Here is a 21,817-nt window from a genome sequence, read left to right as displayed (position 1 = left end):
CAACTGCGCGCTCTACCCACTGTACCCGTGCATACATGGTAACGACGCAGCTGTTACTGTGCCTCCGTGGGGAATAGCGGTGACGTCTATGTTTTACTTGTGCAGTCGCAGTAACAGCCTTATGGCCACAAACTGCGCCTGTGCAAGTGACAGATATACGTCACCGCTATTCCCAGTAACAGCCATAAGCACATGCTTACTTACGATTTTTGGTTACTTCACGCAGCACAAACTTCTCCATCGTCCCATACCGTGTATCAATTTTGTCTACTATCTGAGACACAAAAATACTGTCTAATACTGGTATGTACATAGTTCATACCACTGAGGCACTACATCTGGATTTGCCATTGTAACTGAAACAGTGCACAAGGGGTGAAAGAGGTCAAATGACCAAACACATACAATACAACAATGCAGAGGGATGATATAGAACAGATATGTTGGAAAGCGCAAACGGTGTGTCCGCTGCTCCTATCAGCACCACTAAGCGTATATGTGTATACAGATGTTAATTTCACCGCACTCCCGATGCGATAGCATCGGGCCTATTTCTAGTGTAAGTATAAAAAGCTGTTAAGGTACCTTCACATGAAACGACTTTGTAACGATATCGCTAGCGATCCGTGACGCTGCAGCGTCCTCGCTAGCGATATCGTTTAGTTTGACACGCAGCAGCGATCAGGATCCTGCTGTGATGTCGCTGGTCGCTGAATAAAGTCCAGAACTTTATTTGGTCGTCCGATCGTGTATCATTGTGTTTCAAAGCAAAAGCAACGATACCAGCGATGTTTACCCTGGTTACCAGCGTAAAAGTAAAAAAAACAAACAGTACATACTCACCTGCGCGTCCCCCAGCGTCTGCTTCCTGACACTTACTGAGCGCCGGCCCTAAAGTGAAAGTGAAAGCACAGCGGTGACGTCACCGCTGTGCTGTTAGGGCCGGAGCTCAGTCAGTGTCAGGAAGCAGACGCTGGGGGACGCGCAGGTGAGTATGTGCTGTTTGTTTTTTTTACTTTTACGCTGGTAACCAGGGTAAACATCGGGTTACTAAGCGCGACCCTGTGCTTAGCAACCCGATGTTTACCCTGGTTACCCGGGGACCTCGGCATCGTTGGTCGCTGGAGAGCGGTCTGTGTGACAGCTCCCCAGCGATCAAACAGCGACGCTGCAGCGATCGGCATCATTGTCGCTATCGCTGCAGCGTCGCTTCGTGTGAAGGTACCTTTAGAGTAGCAGGTAGTATTGTACTGTACCTTAGATTGCTGCATCAGATATTGGTGCATAATTGCCTACACTATATATTTACATACATTTTATATGAGCCCAGGAATGGTGTATTTTTATCATCTGCAATAAAGTAAAATTTCACAACAAATCTACTGTTACTGCCACTACGGCTGCTGCTACTACCACTCCTTCTACTATGAACATGAATACTATTACTACTACCATTATTATTACTACTACTACTACCAATACTACCAATAATAAGAATAATCATTTTGCTACTTTGGATGGTACTGAAAATGCAATGCTTACTGTTTATATATGAAAGAAGAAATAGTTATTTGAACTTACATACAGAGATGACTGACATATACTCTCTCTCTGCTCACATAAGTTAACAGTCTAAGTATTATTAATAGTAGTAGATAAATCAGTGTTTAATTCTTCGAAATGATTTTGTGATCTTGGAGTAGAATTGCATATAGTTGTATACACAGGATAATAAAGGACACTTGCAGAAGAAGGTTCAGTGAGGCTGCCGTCACACGATCAGTATTTGGTCAGTATTTTACCTCAGTATCTGTAAGCCAAAACCAGGAGTGGGTGATAAATGCAGAAGTGGTGCATATGTTTCTATTATACTTTTCCTCTATTTGTTCCTCTCCTGGTTTTGGCTTACAAATACTGAGGTAAAATACTGACCAAATACTGCTAGTGTGATGGCAACCTTAGTGTTAGGTCTCCTGTAATGCCAATCCTTAGCTAGGCTAATATATAAGTCAATGACACATTTATTATACTGTAAACTATGAATGGGCTGTTTTTTTTTGTTTTGCAGTAGTCCAACATTAGTAAAAAACATACCTACCAGCCTTGGCTATGGAGCAGCACTTAATGCAAGTTTACAGGTAAGACAATCAATTTGACTTTTATTAGTTTCTTACAAAATTGTATTTGCCTTACTGAGGATGTTTTTGCAGTACTGCTCAGTAGTGTCACCTGATACAGTAGTGTAGCTCAGAAAGGAATCCACTCTGACTCTAATACTTCTTGCTTTTGATGTGAAGTGGCAAGAAGGACACCCTGTGGCAAGTCCTGGAACACTCCGATATCCACAAAGTACATGACTGCTGGTGTGACTCTTCCTCTGTGAATTAAACATTCTGGTTGTGGCAGTGCACCGCTCATGGATTGTACATACATTATTCTAAGTAATGTAGACAGATTAAAGATTTCTACAGTGAGAGGAACATTGCTTGTATAGAAATTGTCAGCGAGATGAAAAACAGAATGCATAAGTGAGCTAAACTGCCCTAGTTATGTAACAGAAGACTCATAGAAGACTTGAAGTGATTTTCTGAACTAGTCAATCTATGTTAGATGACCAGCCATGTTACAATATCTTGTCTAGAATGTCATAGCAGACTGAAGAGCGAATGTTAACACTTTACCTGCCCCTGCCACCTGCCTGCTACCACTCAGAGATACATTTAGGTAAATTAATCATACAGGTTAATGGGGAAATTTAGAATGATAACTGCATAATATTGCTTGACAGGTTAAAGGGAATCTGTCGCTAGCATTATAATGCCAAATCTGTGGGCCACATTAAATAGCATCAGAGACCTTAAATTTTGGAGCTGAGTCACTTACTGGGTGCCTTCTAAGGCCAGGGTCACGTGAGCGTTGATGCTCTCATCTGACAAAATCGGATCACTTATGTAAGCAACACTTTGATCAATTTAAGTTTGATCTGAGTATCAGCAAAGTGCGATCTGATTCTCATAGATGAGAGAATCGTTTCACAAGTGAAAAGAAGATAGAGGAAGTAATTTCTCCATCTTCTCCACTGACTCTGTCCACCGATGTCGGACTGTACACGGGTAACACCAGAGTGCAATGCGATGTATTACGTGAATAAATAGACGTGAATGGGTGTGTGTCATCTGATTTGCTTAGCAGCTTGCAGCATGCTGCCGAATTGGCATGTGAAAAAAAATGCTGATCGGAACTGCCCCATAGTGTAGCACTGGGCTGCATGCTAGCCTATAAAGCATGTAAACGAGCCCTAATAGTTGTTATAAAATCTTATCTCTGACTTCTACTCACCAACCCCCTGCTCTCCCGCCACTGATTGCCAGCTATTTGTACTGCATATAGGGAGAAAGCTGACAATCAGCATCAGGGGGTGATGTAGCCACAACTCATGAATACCAAGGACTCCAGAGAACAAACACATAATGAAGACGTAGATCAGTCAGTGGAAACCTGATGACAGTTTTTTTACAGACAGTATGCAGCTCTGTAAATAAAAGAGGCAGGCGGTAAAATGGTTAACACTTCTTCTCTTCTTCCCCATTAGGCTGCTCTGGCAGAAAGCAGTTTACCTTTGCTGAGTAACACAGGTTTGATAAATAATGCATCCACTGGCTTACTACAGGCAGTACATGACGACCTCAATGGCTCGCTGGATCACATGGACAGCAATGGAAACAGCAGTCCAGGATGCTCACCCCAACCACACATGTAAGTGCAGTCAAAAAGTTCAAACTTTATTTTGCCTGTATCTAATTAGTTTTACAACAGTTTACGGTAGTTTTGTTCAAATGGGCAGGCAGAACTTTGACAATGTCCATACTAAAGTGACCTAACTTTACAAAATGACAGACGTCATGATCAAGAAGTGAGCACAACATTTCAGCTACCTACTTCATTTCACTGACAAGCCAGTGCTAGCATGTACCTTCCGATGTAGACAGTCAGTCAAACAACCTGTTTAGCTCACATAACACCCAACTTAGGCCTCATTCAGATGACCGTTTTTCTCATTTTTGTTGTATCCAATTGTATTTTACAGATGGATCTGATACTTATTGTAGTCTATGGGGCTGTTTACATGTCTTTCAATTTTTGTACACTGACTGGTCCACACAAAATCGCCAGAGACATGTCCTATCTGGAAAATGTTTTATTAGCATACGAGAAAAATCACTCGCATCCTAATGAGGCCTTAGTTGGAAGGTTATTTAGGTAAAGTAAACCAGAAAAATTATAAACTTATTGAGACAGAGAGACATTTGTACATTTTTTTTTATAAATTATATTTGCCTCTGTAGCCGCTATAACTTTGCTCCGAGTTTGTACAATTATTGTTTATTTGAAGCACTTTTACAAGAGTCATAGTTAATATGTCAACATTTAAATTAGTTGTGCAATTCATTTATCATATTAGATTATCATATAAAAAAATCTAACTCTATGATGAGAATTTATCATACTATTTACAAAAGAAAACTGGTCCACATGAGTTACAATTTTGCTGTGCATAAAAATGTTGCTACTAATGCCATTTTTATGCCAGCTTTAACACTTTTTTGAAAAGTGGGAGATTTACGGTGGCAGCGTTCACCCCAGAAAGTGTCATTAATAATAGCAGAAATGTATTCCAGTTTATTACTGGAGTTTGCATGTGTGGGAAAGTACTGGGATCAGTATGAAGTCTTACAGGAAATGCAGTAAGCGTGCATGTAAGCTGGTTAGCTCTCATGCTGAACAAAAGATATTATCTCACAAAGTACGTCCCAGAAGTGGTTACCCTATAAGTCAATGTCTGACCCATTTGATGAGACTGGCTGCATGACTAGGGATAAATTCCAGTCTAGAAACCCATCTAAAGACCCTCTTTTTTGGGGTGTTTGACAATGTAGAATAGGTTTTTAGACTCTGTCCTATAAAACAGCCAGCTCTTTTAGGTAGTACTATGCGATACAGTTTATTTTGTTCTGAAAAAGAGCTGACTTTCATATCCATATGTATGTGCCTTGCCAGGTTCTATATGATTATAGGACAAAACTGCAGAAGTAACAAATAAAGCTTGTTGCACTTTAGTTGAGATTGATACAGAAACCTGGTTGTAGAGGAATAAACGATCTTCTTTTTGATGCCACTCAGTAGCAACCACTTGAATTTTCTAAAATGTTATAATTTGTCTGATTCTTTTTTGTAATAAATAAAGCCATGCCAGGATGTTAACTTCCGACCACGTCATCCATAAAAGTTCTTGGGACATATATATGTAGTTGATGGGAAGGAACTGCTAAGGACCAGTTTTGACAAACTTGTGTAAGAACAATCAGTCCTTGAAACTGATGTGTTAAAAACTGGAAAAATTGTCTGGTTTGTGGATATGAGCGAAATTGACAAGAAAACATTTTGATGGTTGAACTTTGTCAGTGCATCTCCAAAATGACAGATCTTGCTGGGTGTTCCTAATAGTTTGTCTCTACAAAAGATAGTCCAAGGAATGACAACCAGTAAGGATGCAAAAAGATTCTAAGTGTTCCACAAACATTAATCTGCATGTGGAGCAAAAACTACATCACTAGCTTCAACCTCTCAGACCAGCCACTGTAGCACAAATGGTCAAAGAAGTAAATGCTGATAATGATAGAAAGATTTGAGAATAAGTAGGGTAGGTCAACTTGCTGCTTAACCTATTACTGACATTGGACAGGATAGTACGTCCGATGTCAGTACCCCCGCTTTGATGTGGGCTCCGGCGGTGAGCTCGCATCAAAGCCGGGACATGTGCCTGCAATAGGCACGTGTGGAATCGTGATCTATCCGCGCCTATTAACTAGTTAAATGCCACTTTCAAACTCTGACAGTGGCATTGATCCGGAAGTACGCGCACCGCTGACCCCCGTCACGTGATCGGGGGTCATTGGTTCATCGGCATAATAACCAGAGGTCTCTTTGAGACCTCTATGGTTGTTGATGCCGGATTGCTATGAGCGCCACCCTGTGGTCGGCCCTCATAACAGTGCAGTAATTCTGCTACGTAGAGGCGATCTGATCATCGCCTCTATGTAGCAGAGCTGATCGAGCTATGGCAGCTTCTAGCCTCCCATGGAGGCTATTGAAGCATGCCAAAAGTTAAAGAAAAATGTTTTTAAAAATATAAAAAATACAAAAAACATAGAAGTTCAAATCACCCCCTTTTCGCCCCAAAATAAAACAATAAAAAAATCAAACATACACATATTTGGTATCACCGCTTTCAGAATCGCACGATCTATCAATAAAAAAAAAAGACCTGGCCGCTAAACGGCATAGCGAGAAAAAAAATTGAAAGTTATGTTTTTTGGTCACATTAAAATGCAATAATAGGCGATCAAAAGAGCATATCTGCACAAAAGTGGTATCATTAAAAATATCTGCTTGGTGAACAAAAAAAAAGCCCTCACCCAACCCAAGATCACAAAAAATGAAGAAGCTACGGCGCTCGGAAAATTGCACATTTTTTTTAACCACTTTACATTACATACTAAAACCAATGATGGTTTTCAAAAGTACAACTCGTCCGGCAAAAAATAAGCCCTCACATGGCCATATTGATGGAAAAATAAAAACGTTATTGCTCTGGAAAGAAGGTGAGTGAAAAACGAAAGCGCAAAACCGAAAAAAGCTCCAGTCATGAAGGGGTTAAAGGACTATGTAGCTGCCAATCAGTCAGAACCCTTCCCGAGCCTTGGTTACTTACAAAAGCACCTTCATTGGGCTTGTGTGTGTTACAACGCATGGATCAATAGAATAATATAAGCTGTTTGGCTGTTATTTGACATCTTGTGTAAGGCTAGGTGCATGTGAATCACTTACTAGGAAAAGATATAGCATTAGTATGCACTAAGGCAGGAAGGGATTCCAGTAGAAGCAGTGTGATACTTTTGGAAATGTTCACATAGATGTTATTTTGACAAATATAGGTTTTTATTTCCTTAGCTGGCCTTTCCCATAATGAGTGGCTTAAGACCAGATTTGAAAAAAGCATGATTTTATGATACTCTGCTGGGAGATATTTATGCTATATTTGTCTATATTTAGCCACCCAATAGTAATGACATGAGTTGTAGCTTCTCAGGTTTATGCAAGTATGACCTGGTAATGCAAAATGATATGGGTGATCACACCTGTACCACTTAGGCTGGTTTCACATTTGCGTTTCAAAACGCAGCGTTTTAAAAAAACGCAGGTGGTGAAAAAACGCATGTACACGCGTGCAAACGCTGTGTTTTTTAGATGCATGCGTTTTTGCATGCGGTAAAAAAAACACGGCGTTTTGACGCGTTTACATGCGTTTTTTCATGCGTTTGCATTTTTGAAACGCATGCTGAGAAGTGTGTGACAGCTGCCAATCATCAAAATCAACTAGAAAACCCACTATAAATAGAAATAGCTAGGGTTAGGGTTAGGGTTAGTGTTAGGGGTAGGGTTAGGGTTTGGATCCCTAGGGTTAGGGTTAGGGGTAGCTTTTTATTAGAAGAACTAGACTGTGGCCCGATTCTAACGCATCGGGTATTCTAGAATATGCATGTCCCCGTAGTATATGTACAATGATGATTCCAGAATTCGCGGCAGACTGTGCCCGTCGCTGATTGGTTGAGGCACCCTTTATGACATCATCGTCGCCATGGCAACCATTATGACATCTACGTCGATACTGTGCCCGTCGCTGATTGGTCGAGACGAATTCGCGGCAGACTGTGCCCATCGCTGATTGGTCGAGGCAACCTTTATGACATCATCGTCGCCATGCTGTGCCCGTCACTGATTGGTCGAGGCCTGGCGGCCTTGACCAATCAGAGATGCGGGATTTCCATTATGACATCTACGTCGATACTGTGCCCGTCGCTGATTGGTCGAGGCCCAGGCGGCCTCGACCAATCAGAGACGCGGGATTTCCAGGACAGACAGACAGATGGAAAAACCCTTAGACAATTATATATAGATGTCCTGGTCACCAGGTCACTGATAAGCCACCCCCCACCATCAAGGTGATAAAGGGATCCAAACCCTAACCCTAACCCTAACCCTAACCCTAACCCTAGGGATCCAAACCCTACCCCTAACCCTAACCCTAACCCTAGGGATCCAAACCCTACCCCTAACTCTAACCCTAACCCTAGGGATCCAAACCCTAACCCTAACCGTAACCCTAGGGATCCAAACTCTAACCCTAACCCTAACCCTACCCCTAACCCTAACCCTAACCCTAGGTATCCTAGGGATCCATAGGGATTGGCTATTATGTTGACCTGGTGACCAGGACATTCTTCTAATAAAAAGCTTTGTTTAATGTGGACACCCCAAGATATACGGTATTGCTATAGAGTACTAAAAATATTAACTCGTAGAGTATTCACTGTCATATTGTTAGGGGTAGGGGTAGGGTTAGGGGTAGGGTTAGGGTTAGGGTTTGGATCCCTAGGGTTAGGGTTAGGGTTAGGGGTAGGGTTAGGGGTAGGATCACTATCACCTTGATGGTGGGGGGGTGGCTTATCAGGGTGTATTCTTGTTTTTTTCTATAAAAACGCATGCATTTTTAATGCAAGCAAACGCATGTGCTTAAAAACGCATGCGTTTACATAGACAACAATACGTTTTTTTGCCGCAAAAAAATGCATGTGTTTTTTTTGAGGCAAAAAAACGCCTCTAGAAATTACTACATGTTGCATTTCTGCGACAGAACGCATGCAGCAAAAGCGTTTTTAATGTTAAACATAGGGAAAAAAAACGCATGCGTTTTTTTCTGTACAAACGCTGCAGATCAAAACGCAAGTGTGAAACCAGCCTTACCTACACACTGTTGCAGACCAGGGACAAGCCTTCATGGCAATGGAATTCCCTAATGCCAGTGGTCTCTTTAAGCATGTGCCCTGCCAACCTGCAAAAATTGTACAGGAGTGATTTGAGGTACTAGAAAAAAAAATACGTTGGTAAATCAATCTTTGGATTAATTAATAAAGGCCAGGCCACCTTCCTATATATAACTGAAAAGATCTGATGCTCCTGTCTTGGTGCTAGATACTACAGAAATCTTCAAAGATTTGCAAATTTACATTTTCTCAACTATTTAAGCCTGCGTTGTCTTCCAGAGCAAAATTAGTATTATTATACATATATGTTATGAGCACAGTTTAATAAAAAAAAAAAATATTTGATAAAGTATAAGAGAATACTCAGTGATAAATGAACAGAAGTACTGTAATAATGAAGTGCGGGACTATGTAACATCAGTGTATGTATAAATACTGATTATTAGGATTCATTATAGAACACAATTTCTCATGTTTTCTAAATACTGTTCTTTTGAGTATTTGTCACTTGTCACACTTAAATGTTTCATATCACCAGGCAAATTCAAATATTAGCCAAAGATAATACAAGTAAACACAAAATGCAGTTTTTAAATGAAAGTCTTTATTATTAAAGCAAACCTGTCAGCAGGATTGTGGACAGTAACCTACAAATACTGTCAGTTTGGCGCCGCTAAACTGACTAAAATGATACCATCCTTGATGATTCGATCTTGTGGTTGCTTTTTAATCTTTATTTGTAGTTTTCAGTTAATGAGATTCTCATGATCCGGGGTGGCCTGTGGTTGGGGCTTTATGTGGTGTTCTGCTTACATAGTAATCCTTATGAACTTAAATGATGGGTCACTGATGCTTAAGTGACCTGCCCCCTATTTTACATATTGCATATAGTATTGTGGGGTTAGAAAAAAAAATTACCATATTTTTCGGACTATGAGACCCCCTTTTTTTCACACAAAAAATTGGAGGAAAATGGTGGTGCGTCAGCTAGTCTGGATGTACTTACCAGGAGTCTCATCCCAGGCTGATGCACAGCAGTTTTGGAGATGCTCGGTAGTGCGGGGGCTCCGCCGACATTTTGTGAAATTCTGGAGCCCCCACACATCCATCCCAGTCGGTTGTGCGGGGGCTCTGCTGACATATGGTGAAAGCCCGGAGCTCCAGCACTTCCATTGTTGTAATGCGTTGACCTCCAGAAAAATGACCGCCGCAGGCGGCACACGTGTAGATTGAGATCTTGGGAGATGAGATCTCGTTGCTGAGATCTCATTCTGCGCATGCATCACATCCGGCGGCCCTTTTCCTGAAAACCACTGCATTACAGAAATGGAAGTGTGGGGGCTCTAGGCTTTCACAAAATGTTGGTGGAGGCCCCGCATAACCGAGCATCTCCAAAACTGCCTCTCACCAGCCTGTGATGGATGTGTGGGGGCTTTGGATTTCACAAAATATCGGCGGAGCCCCCGCACCATCAGGCATCTGCAAAACTGCTGCGCACCATCCTGGGATGGATGTGTGGGCGCTCCGGGCTTTCACAAAATGGAGGAGACCTCGCACCACCAAACCTGCTGCACCAGCCTGGGATGAGTCAGATCATCCCCAGACCACCAAAACCTCCTGTGGACCCACTCCAGCAGCACTCTCGATCACAACCTACCCCCTGGTAAGCTGAATTTGGACTGTAAGATGGAGCCTCATTTGACACATTAATTTTTTTCCCTAATTTTCTAAGGAAAATGTGGGGTGCATCCTATAATCCGGTTTGTCTTACAGTCCGAAAATTATGGTAATTGAATTAAAATGGCTCCTGCACTGTAGCATGTATCGCATATGTATTGCTTTAGCATCTAAGCAGTACCATCTATCGCGTTCCGATAGATTCTACAGAACAAGTGCCTCTGTCAACGCCATTTTGCTGCAGGCAAATTTTTTTTCCAACCCCAGAGTAGTATATGCAGTATGTAAAATAGGGGGCGGGTGACTGCTGGATCAGTAACCTGTCATAATCCCATACAGATGAATATGTAGGCAGAGTGCTACATAAAGCCCCATCCACAGGCCTCCTTGGAGCACAATAGTCTCATTAACTTAAAACTACAAATTCAGATTAAGCCACAACCATAAGATGGATTTCATCAACCAAGGTATCTTTTTAATCAGTGTAACATCACAAACCTGACTGTGTCTGTAGTTTACTGAGCAAAATTATGCTGACAGGTTTGCTTTAAGGGAAATTGAAATCCAAACCTACAGGGCCTTGTGTGAAAAAGTGATTGCCCCCCTTAAAACATAAATTAACTGTGGTTTATCATGTTTGGGAAGCTGAGTTCAAATTTCCTAGCCACACGCAGGCCTGATTACTGCCACATCTAGTCTCAATCAAGAAATCCCTTAAATAGGACCTGCCGGAAGTGAAGTAGACCAAAAGCTCATAAAAAGCTAAACATCATGCCGTGATCCTAAAAAATTGTGGAACAAATAAGAAACAAGGCAATTGACATCTATCAGTCTGGAAAAGGTATAAAGTAATTTCTAAAGCTTTGTGACTCCATCGATCCACATTGGGAGCCTTTATCCAGAAATGATGGATCCCAGGAGTGGCTGGCTGACCAAAATTACCCCAAGAGCACAGTAATGACTCATCCAAGAGGTTAAAAAAGACCCCACAACCACATCCAAAGACCTCATTGGCCTCAGTTAAAGGGAACCTGTCACCCCAAAAATCATATCTGAGCAAAGCCCACTGGCATCAGGGGCTTATCTACAGCATTCTTTAATGCTGTAGATAAGCCCCCAATGTAACCTGAAAGATGAGAAATAAAGGTTAGATTATACTCACCCAGGGGCGGTCCCGATGTGGTCCGGTCTAATGGGCGTCACGATCCGTCCAGCACCTGCTATCTTCATTGACATCCTCTTCTTGCCTTCTTGCAGTGGCTCAGGTGCAGGCGTACTTTATCTTCCCTGTTGAGGGCAGAGCAAAGTACTGCAGTGCGCAGGCATCAGGAAAGGTCAGAGAGCCCCGGCGCCTTCGCACTGCAGGACTTTGCTCTGCCCTCAACAGGGCAGACAAAGTACACCTGCGCCGGAGCCACTGCAAGAAGACAAGAAGAGGACATTATTGAATGAATATAGGATGCGCTGGACCCGGATCGCGATGCCCATCGGACCGGACTGCAGTGGGACCGCCCCTGGGTGAGTATAATCTAACCTTTATTTCTCATCTTTCAGGTTACATTGGGGGCTTATCTACAGCATTACAGAATGCTGTAGATAAGACCCCGGATGCCGGTGGGCTTAGCTCACATACGATTTTTGAGGTGACAGAGTCCCTTTAAGGTTAGTGTTCATTACTCCACCATAAGAAAGAGACTGAGCAAAAATGGCCTGCATGACAGAGTTCCAAAACAAGAACCACTGCTGAGCTATAAGAACATAAAGGCTTGTGTCAGTTTTGCCAGAAACATCTTGATAATACTCTGTGGACTGACAAGACAAAAGTTGAACATTTTGGAAGGTGTATGTCCCATTACATCTGGCATCAAAGTAACACACCATTTCAGAACAGGAACATCATACCAACAGTAAAATATGGTGGTAGCAGTGTGATGGTCTGGGGCTGTTTTGTTGCTTCAGGACCTGGAAGGTTTGCTGTGGTAAATGGAACCATGAATTATGCTGTCTGCCAAAAGATTTCGAAGGAGAATATCCGAACATCTGCTTGTGACATCAAGCTGAAGTGCACAGGACAATGAACCAAAACACACCAGCAAGTCCACCTCTGAATGGCTTAAGAAAAACAAAATTAAGACTTTGAAGTCTCCTAGTCAAAGTCCTGACCTTAATCAGATTGAGACGCTGTGGCATGACCTTAAAAAGGCGGTCATGCTCGGAAACCCTCCAGTGTGGCAGAATTACAACAATTTTGCAAAGATGAGTGGGACAAAATTCCTCCAATATTATATTGTATGTGTGTGTGTATGTATGTATGTATATATATGTATATATATATATATAATACCCAAAAAATGGAACAGCACAACTCCTTATACTTAGCTTCGGGTGCAATGCCCATAGACCACCCGTCCACCGGTCGTCTCCAATCAATATTCAAAAAAAGCAGGCAGCACTCCGTTTTCAGAAAAATATGCAGGACTTTAATGAACCCACATGTCTCAGCGATGTTTCGGCTCAACTGAGCCTTTCTCAAGGCTTGAGAAAGGCTCAGTTGAGCCGAAACGTCGCTGAGACATGTGGGTTCATTAAAGTCCTGCATATTTTTCTGAAAACGGAGTGCTGCCTGCTTTTTTTGAATATATATATATATATATATATATATATATATATATATATATATATTAAAGTTTTTTTGACTGGTATATATATTGCCATTGCTCCCGTAGTTTAACATTATTTATTTTTTGGACAAGGGTATTAAACTGATGCATAGTTTGTGACCTTTAGAGGTAGATATAGAATCACTCCCTTTAGACATGCTCCAGCTATTAACTGCTGTATGTTTTATGTGTCTAACATTTCTTTTCATTTAATCTTAGATAAAAACAGCAGAATGCCGCTTGTTTTGCTTATGTAAACTCTGTTTATTGTGCTTAACAGATCATATACAGGATCACTTCAGTTTCATTAAAATACATCCCATACACAGAATACCCAAATTTGAGCCTAAAGAGACACATTATATTTATTAACATCCCGCTGCTATAACTGTGAGAGACGCAAAAGCAGAAAATCCTCCTTATTGAGCCAATGTCCATAAAAGTACCCTGGAATGTACATAGTCATTATCTGACTGATTATGATCTTCAAACCAGCTCTGAACTAGCACTAAATTAAGTGCATTGCCCTTTTATTAAAACCATAAAATACAACTTTAACTATTACCCACCGTTTACATAGAGCCTGGAAAAGTGTAACTTTTTCCCTGTCTTATAAATCAGCATAATTACATATTCAACTTTAATTACTGGTGTGTCTGTATTGGCAAGGTTTATATGTTATATTTTATGCAGAACTACGATTCCTATTAATATTTAGCAGCTAACTATATCATTAATTACTCTAAAATCTTTCCCCTACCATCTTTTTAATGGAGCAGTGAGAGTGGAATTATTAAAAATTGATGCATTGTGGATTTCAGAAATGTGTATGGAGCTTTGGAAATGCCTGGCCTTAATCAGTGATGTCAAATGTGGTACTTTCCTGTTTACTAAATTGTGCAACACGAACCTTGGAGATATTGTTTTAATGCTTCATCCTAATAATGGATTAATGTAAGATTTCTATTTAGGGCTGTGTAGGATATGTGTACAGTAGTAAGGCATGTGTATTTGCTAAGTTTTATCTATTTTTTCTTTGAAGACAGGGCATGATAAAGTCAAATATAGTTCAGAACATGCAATACTTTTATTGAGATTAACACACTTTGATATTATACCCAAAATGCACAATACAATATACAAGAAGTATAGCAACAATACAATATACAAGAAGTATAGCAACAAGTACCATAAAAACAAACACAAAAATAACATCATAAATCTAGAGGTACACAAATATTCAAACTATAACCTCCTTTTAGGACAATTTGGATGATCCATGAATACATTTAACAATTTATTCAATGTCTACAAAACAGATGGGCCAACTAAATTATGTAAGTGGAGCTGAGTGGATCGCTTCTCATGACCCCGGTCCACACTCCAGGTCAGTATTCCCTGGCCATGGAAGGGAGCTTGCCAAATCTTCTTGCTCTCTGGGATCCAAGGCTTAGCTTATGATTAGCAAGGCTGGTGAGACGTCAACTGTGGACTGCATACCACACAGATAAGGTCACACCAGGTTGGCGAATCAAATGACATGCTGAGGAAGCCAGAAGCTCAGGAAATTTGCATAGTTCTTGGTGATGGCCAGAGAGCATTGACCTGGACTGTGTATTGGGGTTGCACAAAGTGATCAGCTCATCTCTATGGGTAAGTGTAATCATATTGCAATGAACAGAATGTACCCAGCTTTCATTATCTTATTAGCAGCAAGAATTGGTCATGGGTAAAACCTAAAACTTTTGAAACCCTGTTTTGGCAATTTTTGAAACGAGTAATAGTCCATATGACATTTCAGATATATGGCTGCAACAGTAAAGTATGGCAATTCAAATCTTAAGTAGTAATCCATGAATCCAAGACCAGTATGCATCTCCTAGATCCCTGAAGGTATGACAGTCACTCTAGAATTAGTGATAAGGCTGCGGAAGCTGGATACTACATCATGCATTTCCCATCCTCTTCATAATAATATACAATTCTAACTACATAGATAACACCAGTCTGATATTGGAAATAGAGTATCAATATAAGGAAACTTTGGTAGTTGATGGGCCTTCTAAGATGGACTCTCCAGCTAAAACAGACTTCAACTCAAGTCATCATCTGAAATGAATGGTTGCATAGATGTGTATGAAATAACATGTTAGGAGCCTCCAGGCAATTAAACCTGCCAAGCTTCAGGGGCATCAATTAAAATGTATAGTGAGATTGGATTTTTTTCCTATTGTAAATCTACTTAAGGCATTAAACTAGTCATGAACAAACAATACATTAAAATATATAACTCATTACAAGTATACCAGTGTAGTTCCAGGGATTTTTCTATGGATAACCCATAGGGAATTAGTTTTCTTATATCACAGAACCAAGTCCCATTGGTTAATATTGTTAAAGCATGCATAATATTGAAGAGGATCTGCAATCCATTGTATGATCATTCATTTAACCTTTGCTATCTTAATGTAAGTCAGTCTTCATAATTCATTTATTATTACATTTGAACAAGACAAACTAGATACATCGAGTATTACACCTCGTCGTAGACCATTAAATCCTTAAAATTAAAGATTTGTCTTTTGAAGGTGTCTTTAGATGTGTTAAATATTACAAAAGAAGTAATAAAACCTAGAGTAGATGGAAGACGGATATAAGCTCTTGAGAGCATTTCACTCTAAAACAAGGAAAGTGATCAATTCCGAGAAAGGTTCTGGTTTCTGGAGCATTAGGCTGTGAACCATGCAGTGGCTTGCTTCAGGCATCCAACTCTGTGTTATTTTTCACTTTTAAGAGTTCTCATGGGCATGTTAATGCTTTCTTTGTGTATGAATTACTGAACAATAAAAAATTTAAAGAGCAAACAAGGGTAAGACTGTATGTATTGAAAACAAGTGTCTTTATTTTTGTCAAAATGGCTTAGACGATAGCTCATGTAAAGCATGTGTACTCATTTCTTATGCATGAATTGCATGGCAAGCATATTGCTACTGTTTGGGCAGAAAAAGAAAACCGTGTGAAAAATCTATATTTAAGGGTGGAAATACACATATTCGGTATTGCCGTATTTAGAATCACCCGATCTATCAATAAAAAAAAGGATTAACCTGATCGCTAAACAATGTAGTGAGAAAAATGTCAAAACACCAGAATTACTTTTTTGGTTGCCACGACATTGCATTCCAATGCAATAACGGGCAATCAAAAGAACGTACCTGCACCAAAATAGTATCACTAAAAACATCAGCTCGCATGCACAAAATAAGCCCTCACCCAACCCGAGATCATAATGGAGACGCTACGGGTCTCATAAAATGGTGCACATTTTTTTTTTACCAAAATTTGGATTTTTTGGTCACCGCTTAAATAAAAAAGAACCTAGACATGTTTAGTGTCTATGAACTTGTAATGACCTGGAGAATCGTAATGGCATTCCAGTTTTACAATTTGGTAAACATGATAAAAAAAATTAAAAACGGTTGTGGCATTGCACTTTTTTTTTGCAATTTCACTGCAATTGAAATTTTTTTCCCGTTTTTGAGTACATGATATGGTAAAACCAATGGTGTCATTCAAACATACAACTTGTTCCGCAAAAAACAAGCACTCACATGGCCATGCTGATGGAAAAATAAAAAAGCTATGGCTTTGGGAATAAGGGGAGCGAAAAACAGAAATGCAAAAACGAAAATGGGAAGCTGCGCAAAGGGGTTAATTAGTCATGCAGCAGAGTTAAGGAGGGACTGGAATGGTGGGAGAGTGTTAGAAGGTAGGCCACAGAGGAGGATGATACAGTAGTCAAGGCGGGAGATGATTAGGGCATAAACAAGCATTCTGGTAGAGTGATGGTTGAGTAAAGGATGGATACTGGAAATATTTTTGAGCTGGAAGTGACAGGAGGTGGCAATAGCTTGGACGTGTGGTTTGAAGGACAGGGCAGAGTCAAGGGTAACTCTGAGGCAGCGGATTACTGACAAAGGGAAAAATGTGATGTCATTTATTGTGATAGATCAAGTAGGGAGGGTATGCAAGATGGAGGAAAGATAATTGCAGCGCCCCAGAGTCCTGGTCGTTGCAGTACTTTGGTTCTGCCACTAAGGGGAGCTATAGTACGTCTGATGGCACTGAAGGAGTTCATCTGGACAGGTATCACAGACACCAATACATTTCACAGCCGGGCCACCAGGGGGAGCTAAGGGTTCTATTCACTAGGCCACTCCCCACCATTGTGGGTAAACTGGGGGTCAGGCAGGAAGTTAGATCAGAAAGCTGACTGGGTTGGAACCAGGCAACACCTTGTGGCAGAAGGTGTTGTGGGAGAAGATTCGGTAGGGTCCCTGTCAGGGGTGGGATCCTGACAGAGGCTTGGCAACTTGAGCGAACGTAACGGGACCGTGCCTGCTCAGTATAGCGGCGGTACCCAAGGAGGGACTGGAAGCGAGATAGATTGTGCTGAGTGAGAAACGAGATCAAAGCAACAAGGAGAATACCAGTAGGAGTCGTGCTGTAAGACCGAGGCAACATCCTACTGAGGCGCACAACCGGCGGCCGGAACGCCGAGGGAGTATTACAATATTCAGCTTCAAGCAATACTCCAAACCAACGGCAGGACAGTCAGTCTAAGGCGGGCTGTCTCACCTAAATCACCTATGCAGTCTTGGGGGGCAACTTGTGGAGAGGGGCGACTCTAGGGTCCCGGAAGAGCTCCGAGCCTACCCGTCATACGGGTGCCGTCCTAACCGTAACATCATGGAGGGACGGAGGATTAGCAGAACATCATCTAATCGAGTTGTGAGGGAACTTAAGAAATGGACACAACAGTTGTGGGGACTTTCCATAAGCACAGCAGGGAAGGACCACAACACATAGCGCTAGCAGGAAGGCGCAGATTTCCACCTGTTAAGAGAACTCTGGAGGTGCCATTAGACCGGCCGGACTTGCGCAGCCTGGTTATCCGGATTCCGGACTGAGGACCCAGAGATCTTCAGTAAAGAGGTAAAGAGACTGCAACCTGGTGTCCTCGTTATTTACTGCACCGCACCACTACAGCATCACCACCACCATCATCTACCCACACCTATTACTGTACGCCCCTCAGCAGGGTCACGGACCGGGTCTAGCCACCTTGACAACCCCAGAACAGAGACTCAGAGGCCCGGTACCGGGTACCCCTCGGCCCTGCGGCAGTGGGGGCGCTACATTTTGGCGTCACGAACAGGATCAACTTAAGCCTGAAGAATCAGGTCATGTGTGCCTTGGAACTGTGATTTATTATGCTTGGACCTTACTTTATTGCAAAGACTGTGCCGTGCCACTTGCCGCCAAAATCCGCCGCCATTACAGCGCTGAGGAGAGTGCAGGAGAAGAAGAGGGGCGTGGAGTAGGCGTGGACAAGCTGAAGAGCGCAAAAGACAATGGCTGCCCAGTCTAAATATTTCTGTGTCCTGAGGACGTGTCCGTCAACAGCCGAGGTCCGCCTCCTGATCCTGTTTGGAGGGTGGAGACCATGGAGACGGGGCCGCCCACGAAAGAGACCGTGGGAAGAATACGCTGGGGAGGAGATAAAGATGGCGACGCCGGGAGCACCGCGTGGGGATGACCTGACTCGGCATGGAGCCGCATCACCGGACACAGCCTCAGAGACGCCATCGTTGCGGGGACTGGCCCTCACGGAACCACCGATGGGTCGACCCAACTGGCAGATGTCCGAGAAGTGTGTGGCCGCAGCCAAGGCCCGACAGATAGCACGCCGCTTGGAGGCTGATGCCCGCGTGCTCGCTCGGCTGGGCCAGCCCACGGAGGTCCGCCTGTCTCCGGTGTCCCCTGCTCCTCCCAACCCGGCCGCGGCGGAAGGTACGCTGCAGGTACAGGGCCTGAGGATCCTGCCGGAGGCAGAGCACCTGCAGCGCCTGATGACAGCATGGCGGAAAAGACCCCAACCGGCAGCCCAGGTGGATCTGAGGAGCGTTGAGGAGGTTCCACCGTCACACTGGGGTGTAGTGGTATCCTTCAACTCCCGGAAAGGAAGGGGAGTTATCCAGGAGATCGGGGAGCCACTGCAGGTCCGTGTGGATCGGGAAGAAGTGGAGCCCTGCGGGGGAAGGTACAATTCCGACCTGGAGCCTGGCGATGCAGTGACCTACACCCGGTGGAGGAGGGAGGCTGGCGAAACTGGCTGGATTGCTCGAGGCATCCAGCGGTGCATCGCCCTCCAGGCTGCTGCCGGGACGCCGGAGGATGAGCCTTCTGCAGGGAAGGTGCCGGAGCCTGTCCCCGCGGAACCTCAGGAGGTCCGGGTCCACCGCGTGCCTCTGGGTCGCGCTTGCCCACAAGCAAGGAGGGCATCCCGCAGAGGGGTCCTGTCGCTGTTGGAGCCAGGACCGGCCCTTGATACACCGAGGCGACCCGTTGGCCGGGTGAGGCCTGGAAGGAGACCACCCCCTGCACAGCCACAAAATGAGTAAGACACTGCATTATTTGTAAATAGTTCCTTAACTGTTTGTTCGTTTCCTGATTTTTGCTGCTAAACCCGTCCAGGGTTAACTCTTAAAGGGATCCCCTTGTTGACCCGGGATCCCTATTGTTTTGTTTGCTTTTTCCACGTTTTGCACAAGTTTCCAGAACTGCCGCAATCATGAACAGTGCATGATACAAACTGCTTGTAAATAGTTTGCACCTTCTTAAAGGTGCTCCCTACTGGTTTTACTTAATAAGAGACTCTTTGCGAAGTTACCGCACCGGAGCCTTTGCTGAGTACGGACTGGTAGCTTGAGAAGATATGCTACCTCATGGAGACTTGGTCACCTTTTAAAGAGGACGTTCACCTGTTGCACTTGAAGGGTGATATTGCTTTAAGACAGAAAGTAATAATGTCTTGACAAAAGAAAATGATGAAGATGCTTATATGAAGAAGTTATGTGTATTTAACAAGTTAATTGTGAGAAATGTTTAATAATGATGATAGAAACCTGGGGACAGACAGTGAACCCGTACGGGGTTAGTTAGTGAGTCCTCTTAGGAGCCATATAGAGATGGCTCATGGATCTAAAACTGAAAGTAATGTTATGTTCTATACTGTGTATAGTAGTTGAAAAGGCAGTAGGCCCGGGCTGAACGGGGCGGTCCTGTAACAGAAAGGAGAGGCAGAAGGTCTGGTGCGGTTGGGACAGCCGGTCCTGCAGATTTAAAGAAGGAGAATGAAAAGTTAAAATTGCCTTATAATGTGATTATAAGAAGGTCTTTAGTGGATTCAGAGTGTACGTCCTTAAAGGCAATGTTAAATTATTGTTCGAGCATTTGTACTAAGTAGAATACCCGGTTGGGTAAGAAAAGTTACTTATAGCATGTTGCTATGATATCTAACCATGTTTGTAACGTTCAAGTGTCCTCACCTCCCATAAAGGGAAGCTCTGTTCAAGTATACTTATTGTTATTGCACGCAACAAAATTGTATGTCTTTTTGCTAACCTGTATTGTTGTTTTCTTCCCAGTCCCGGAGTACTGGATTTAACCGGGGGGGAGTGCAGCGCCCCAGAGTCCTGGTCGTTGCAGTACTGTGGTTCCGCCACTAAGGGGAGCTATAGTACGTCTGATGGCACTGAAGGAGTTCATCTGGACAGGTATCACAGACACCAATACATTTCACAGCCGGGCCACCAGGGGGAGCTAAGGATTCTATTCACTAGGCCACTCACCACCATTGTGGGTAAACTGGGGGTCAGGCAGGAAGTTAGATCAGAAAGCTGACTGGGTTGGAACCAGGCAACACCTTGTGGCAGAGGGTGTTGTGGGAGAAGATTCGGTAGGGTCCCTGTCAGGGGTGGGATCCTGACAGAGGCTTGGCAACTTGAGCGAACGTAACGGGACCGTGCCTGCTCAGTATAGCGGCGGTACCCAAGGAGGGACTGGAAGCGAGATAGATTGTGCTGATTGAGAAACGAGATCAAAGCAACAAGGAGAATACCAGTAGGAGTCGTGCTGTAAGACCGAGGCAACATCCTACTGAGGCGCACAACCGGCGGCCGGAACGCCAAGGGAGTATTACAATATTCAGCTTCAAGCAATACTCCAAACCAACGGCAGGACAGTCAGTCTAAGGCGGGCTGTCTCACCTAAATCACCTATGCAGTCTTGGGGGGCAACTTGTGGAGAGGGGCGACTCTAGGGTCCCGGAAGAGCTCCGAGCCTACCCGTCATACGGGTGCCGTCCTAACCGTAACATCAGGGAGGGACGGAGGATTAGCAGAACATCATCTAATTGAGTTGTGAGGGAACTTAAGAAACGGACACAACAGTTGTGGGGACTTTCCGTAAGCACAGCAGGGAAGGACCACAACACATAGCGCTAGCAGGAAGGCGCAGATTTCCACCTGTTAAGAGAACTCTGGAGGTGCCATTGGACCGGCCGGACTTGCGCAGCCTGGTTATCCGGATTCCGGACTGAGGACCCAGAGATCTTCAGTAAAGAGGTAAAGAGACTGCAACCTGGTGTCCTCGTTATTTACTGCACCGCACCACTACAGCATCACCACCACCATCATCTAGCCACACCTATTACTGTACACCCCTCAGCAGGGTCACGGACCGGGTCTAGCC

The 21,817-nt window shown here is 43.2% G+C and overlaps 1 protein-coding gene across 20 annotated transcripts in view; it reads left to right on the top strand.

Moving 5' to 3' along the window:
- FOXP2 (forkhead box P2) overlaps nucleotides 1-21,817 on the top strand; it is a 413,441-nt gene that overhangs the window by 338,896 nt on the left and 52,728 nt on the right. For all 20 annotated transcript variants that reach the window (XM_077265038.1, XM_077265033.1, XM_077265041.1 and 17 more), the window contains 2 exons: nucleotides 2,069-2,138; nucleotides 3,593-3,756. In XM_077265038.1, coding sequence (XP_077121153.1) covers nucleotides 2,069-2,138; nucleotides 3,593-3,756 — 234 coding nt within the window. The remainder of the gene's footprint in view (nucleotides 1-2,068; nucleotides 2,139-3,592; nucleotides 3,757-21,817) is intronic.

Source organism: Ranitomeya variabilis, chromosome 5 (assembly GCF_051348905.1).
Source record: "Ranitomeya variabilis isolate aRanVar5 chromosome 5, aRanVar5.hap1, whole genome shotgun sequence".
NCBI classification, from domain to species: Eukaryota; Metazoa; Chordata; class Amphibia; order Anura; family Dendrobatidae; genus Ranitomeya; species Ranitomeya variabilis.
This window is presented reverse-complemented; position numbering and strand designations above follow the sequence as displayed.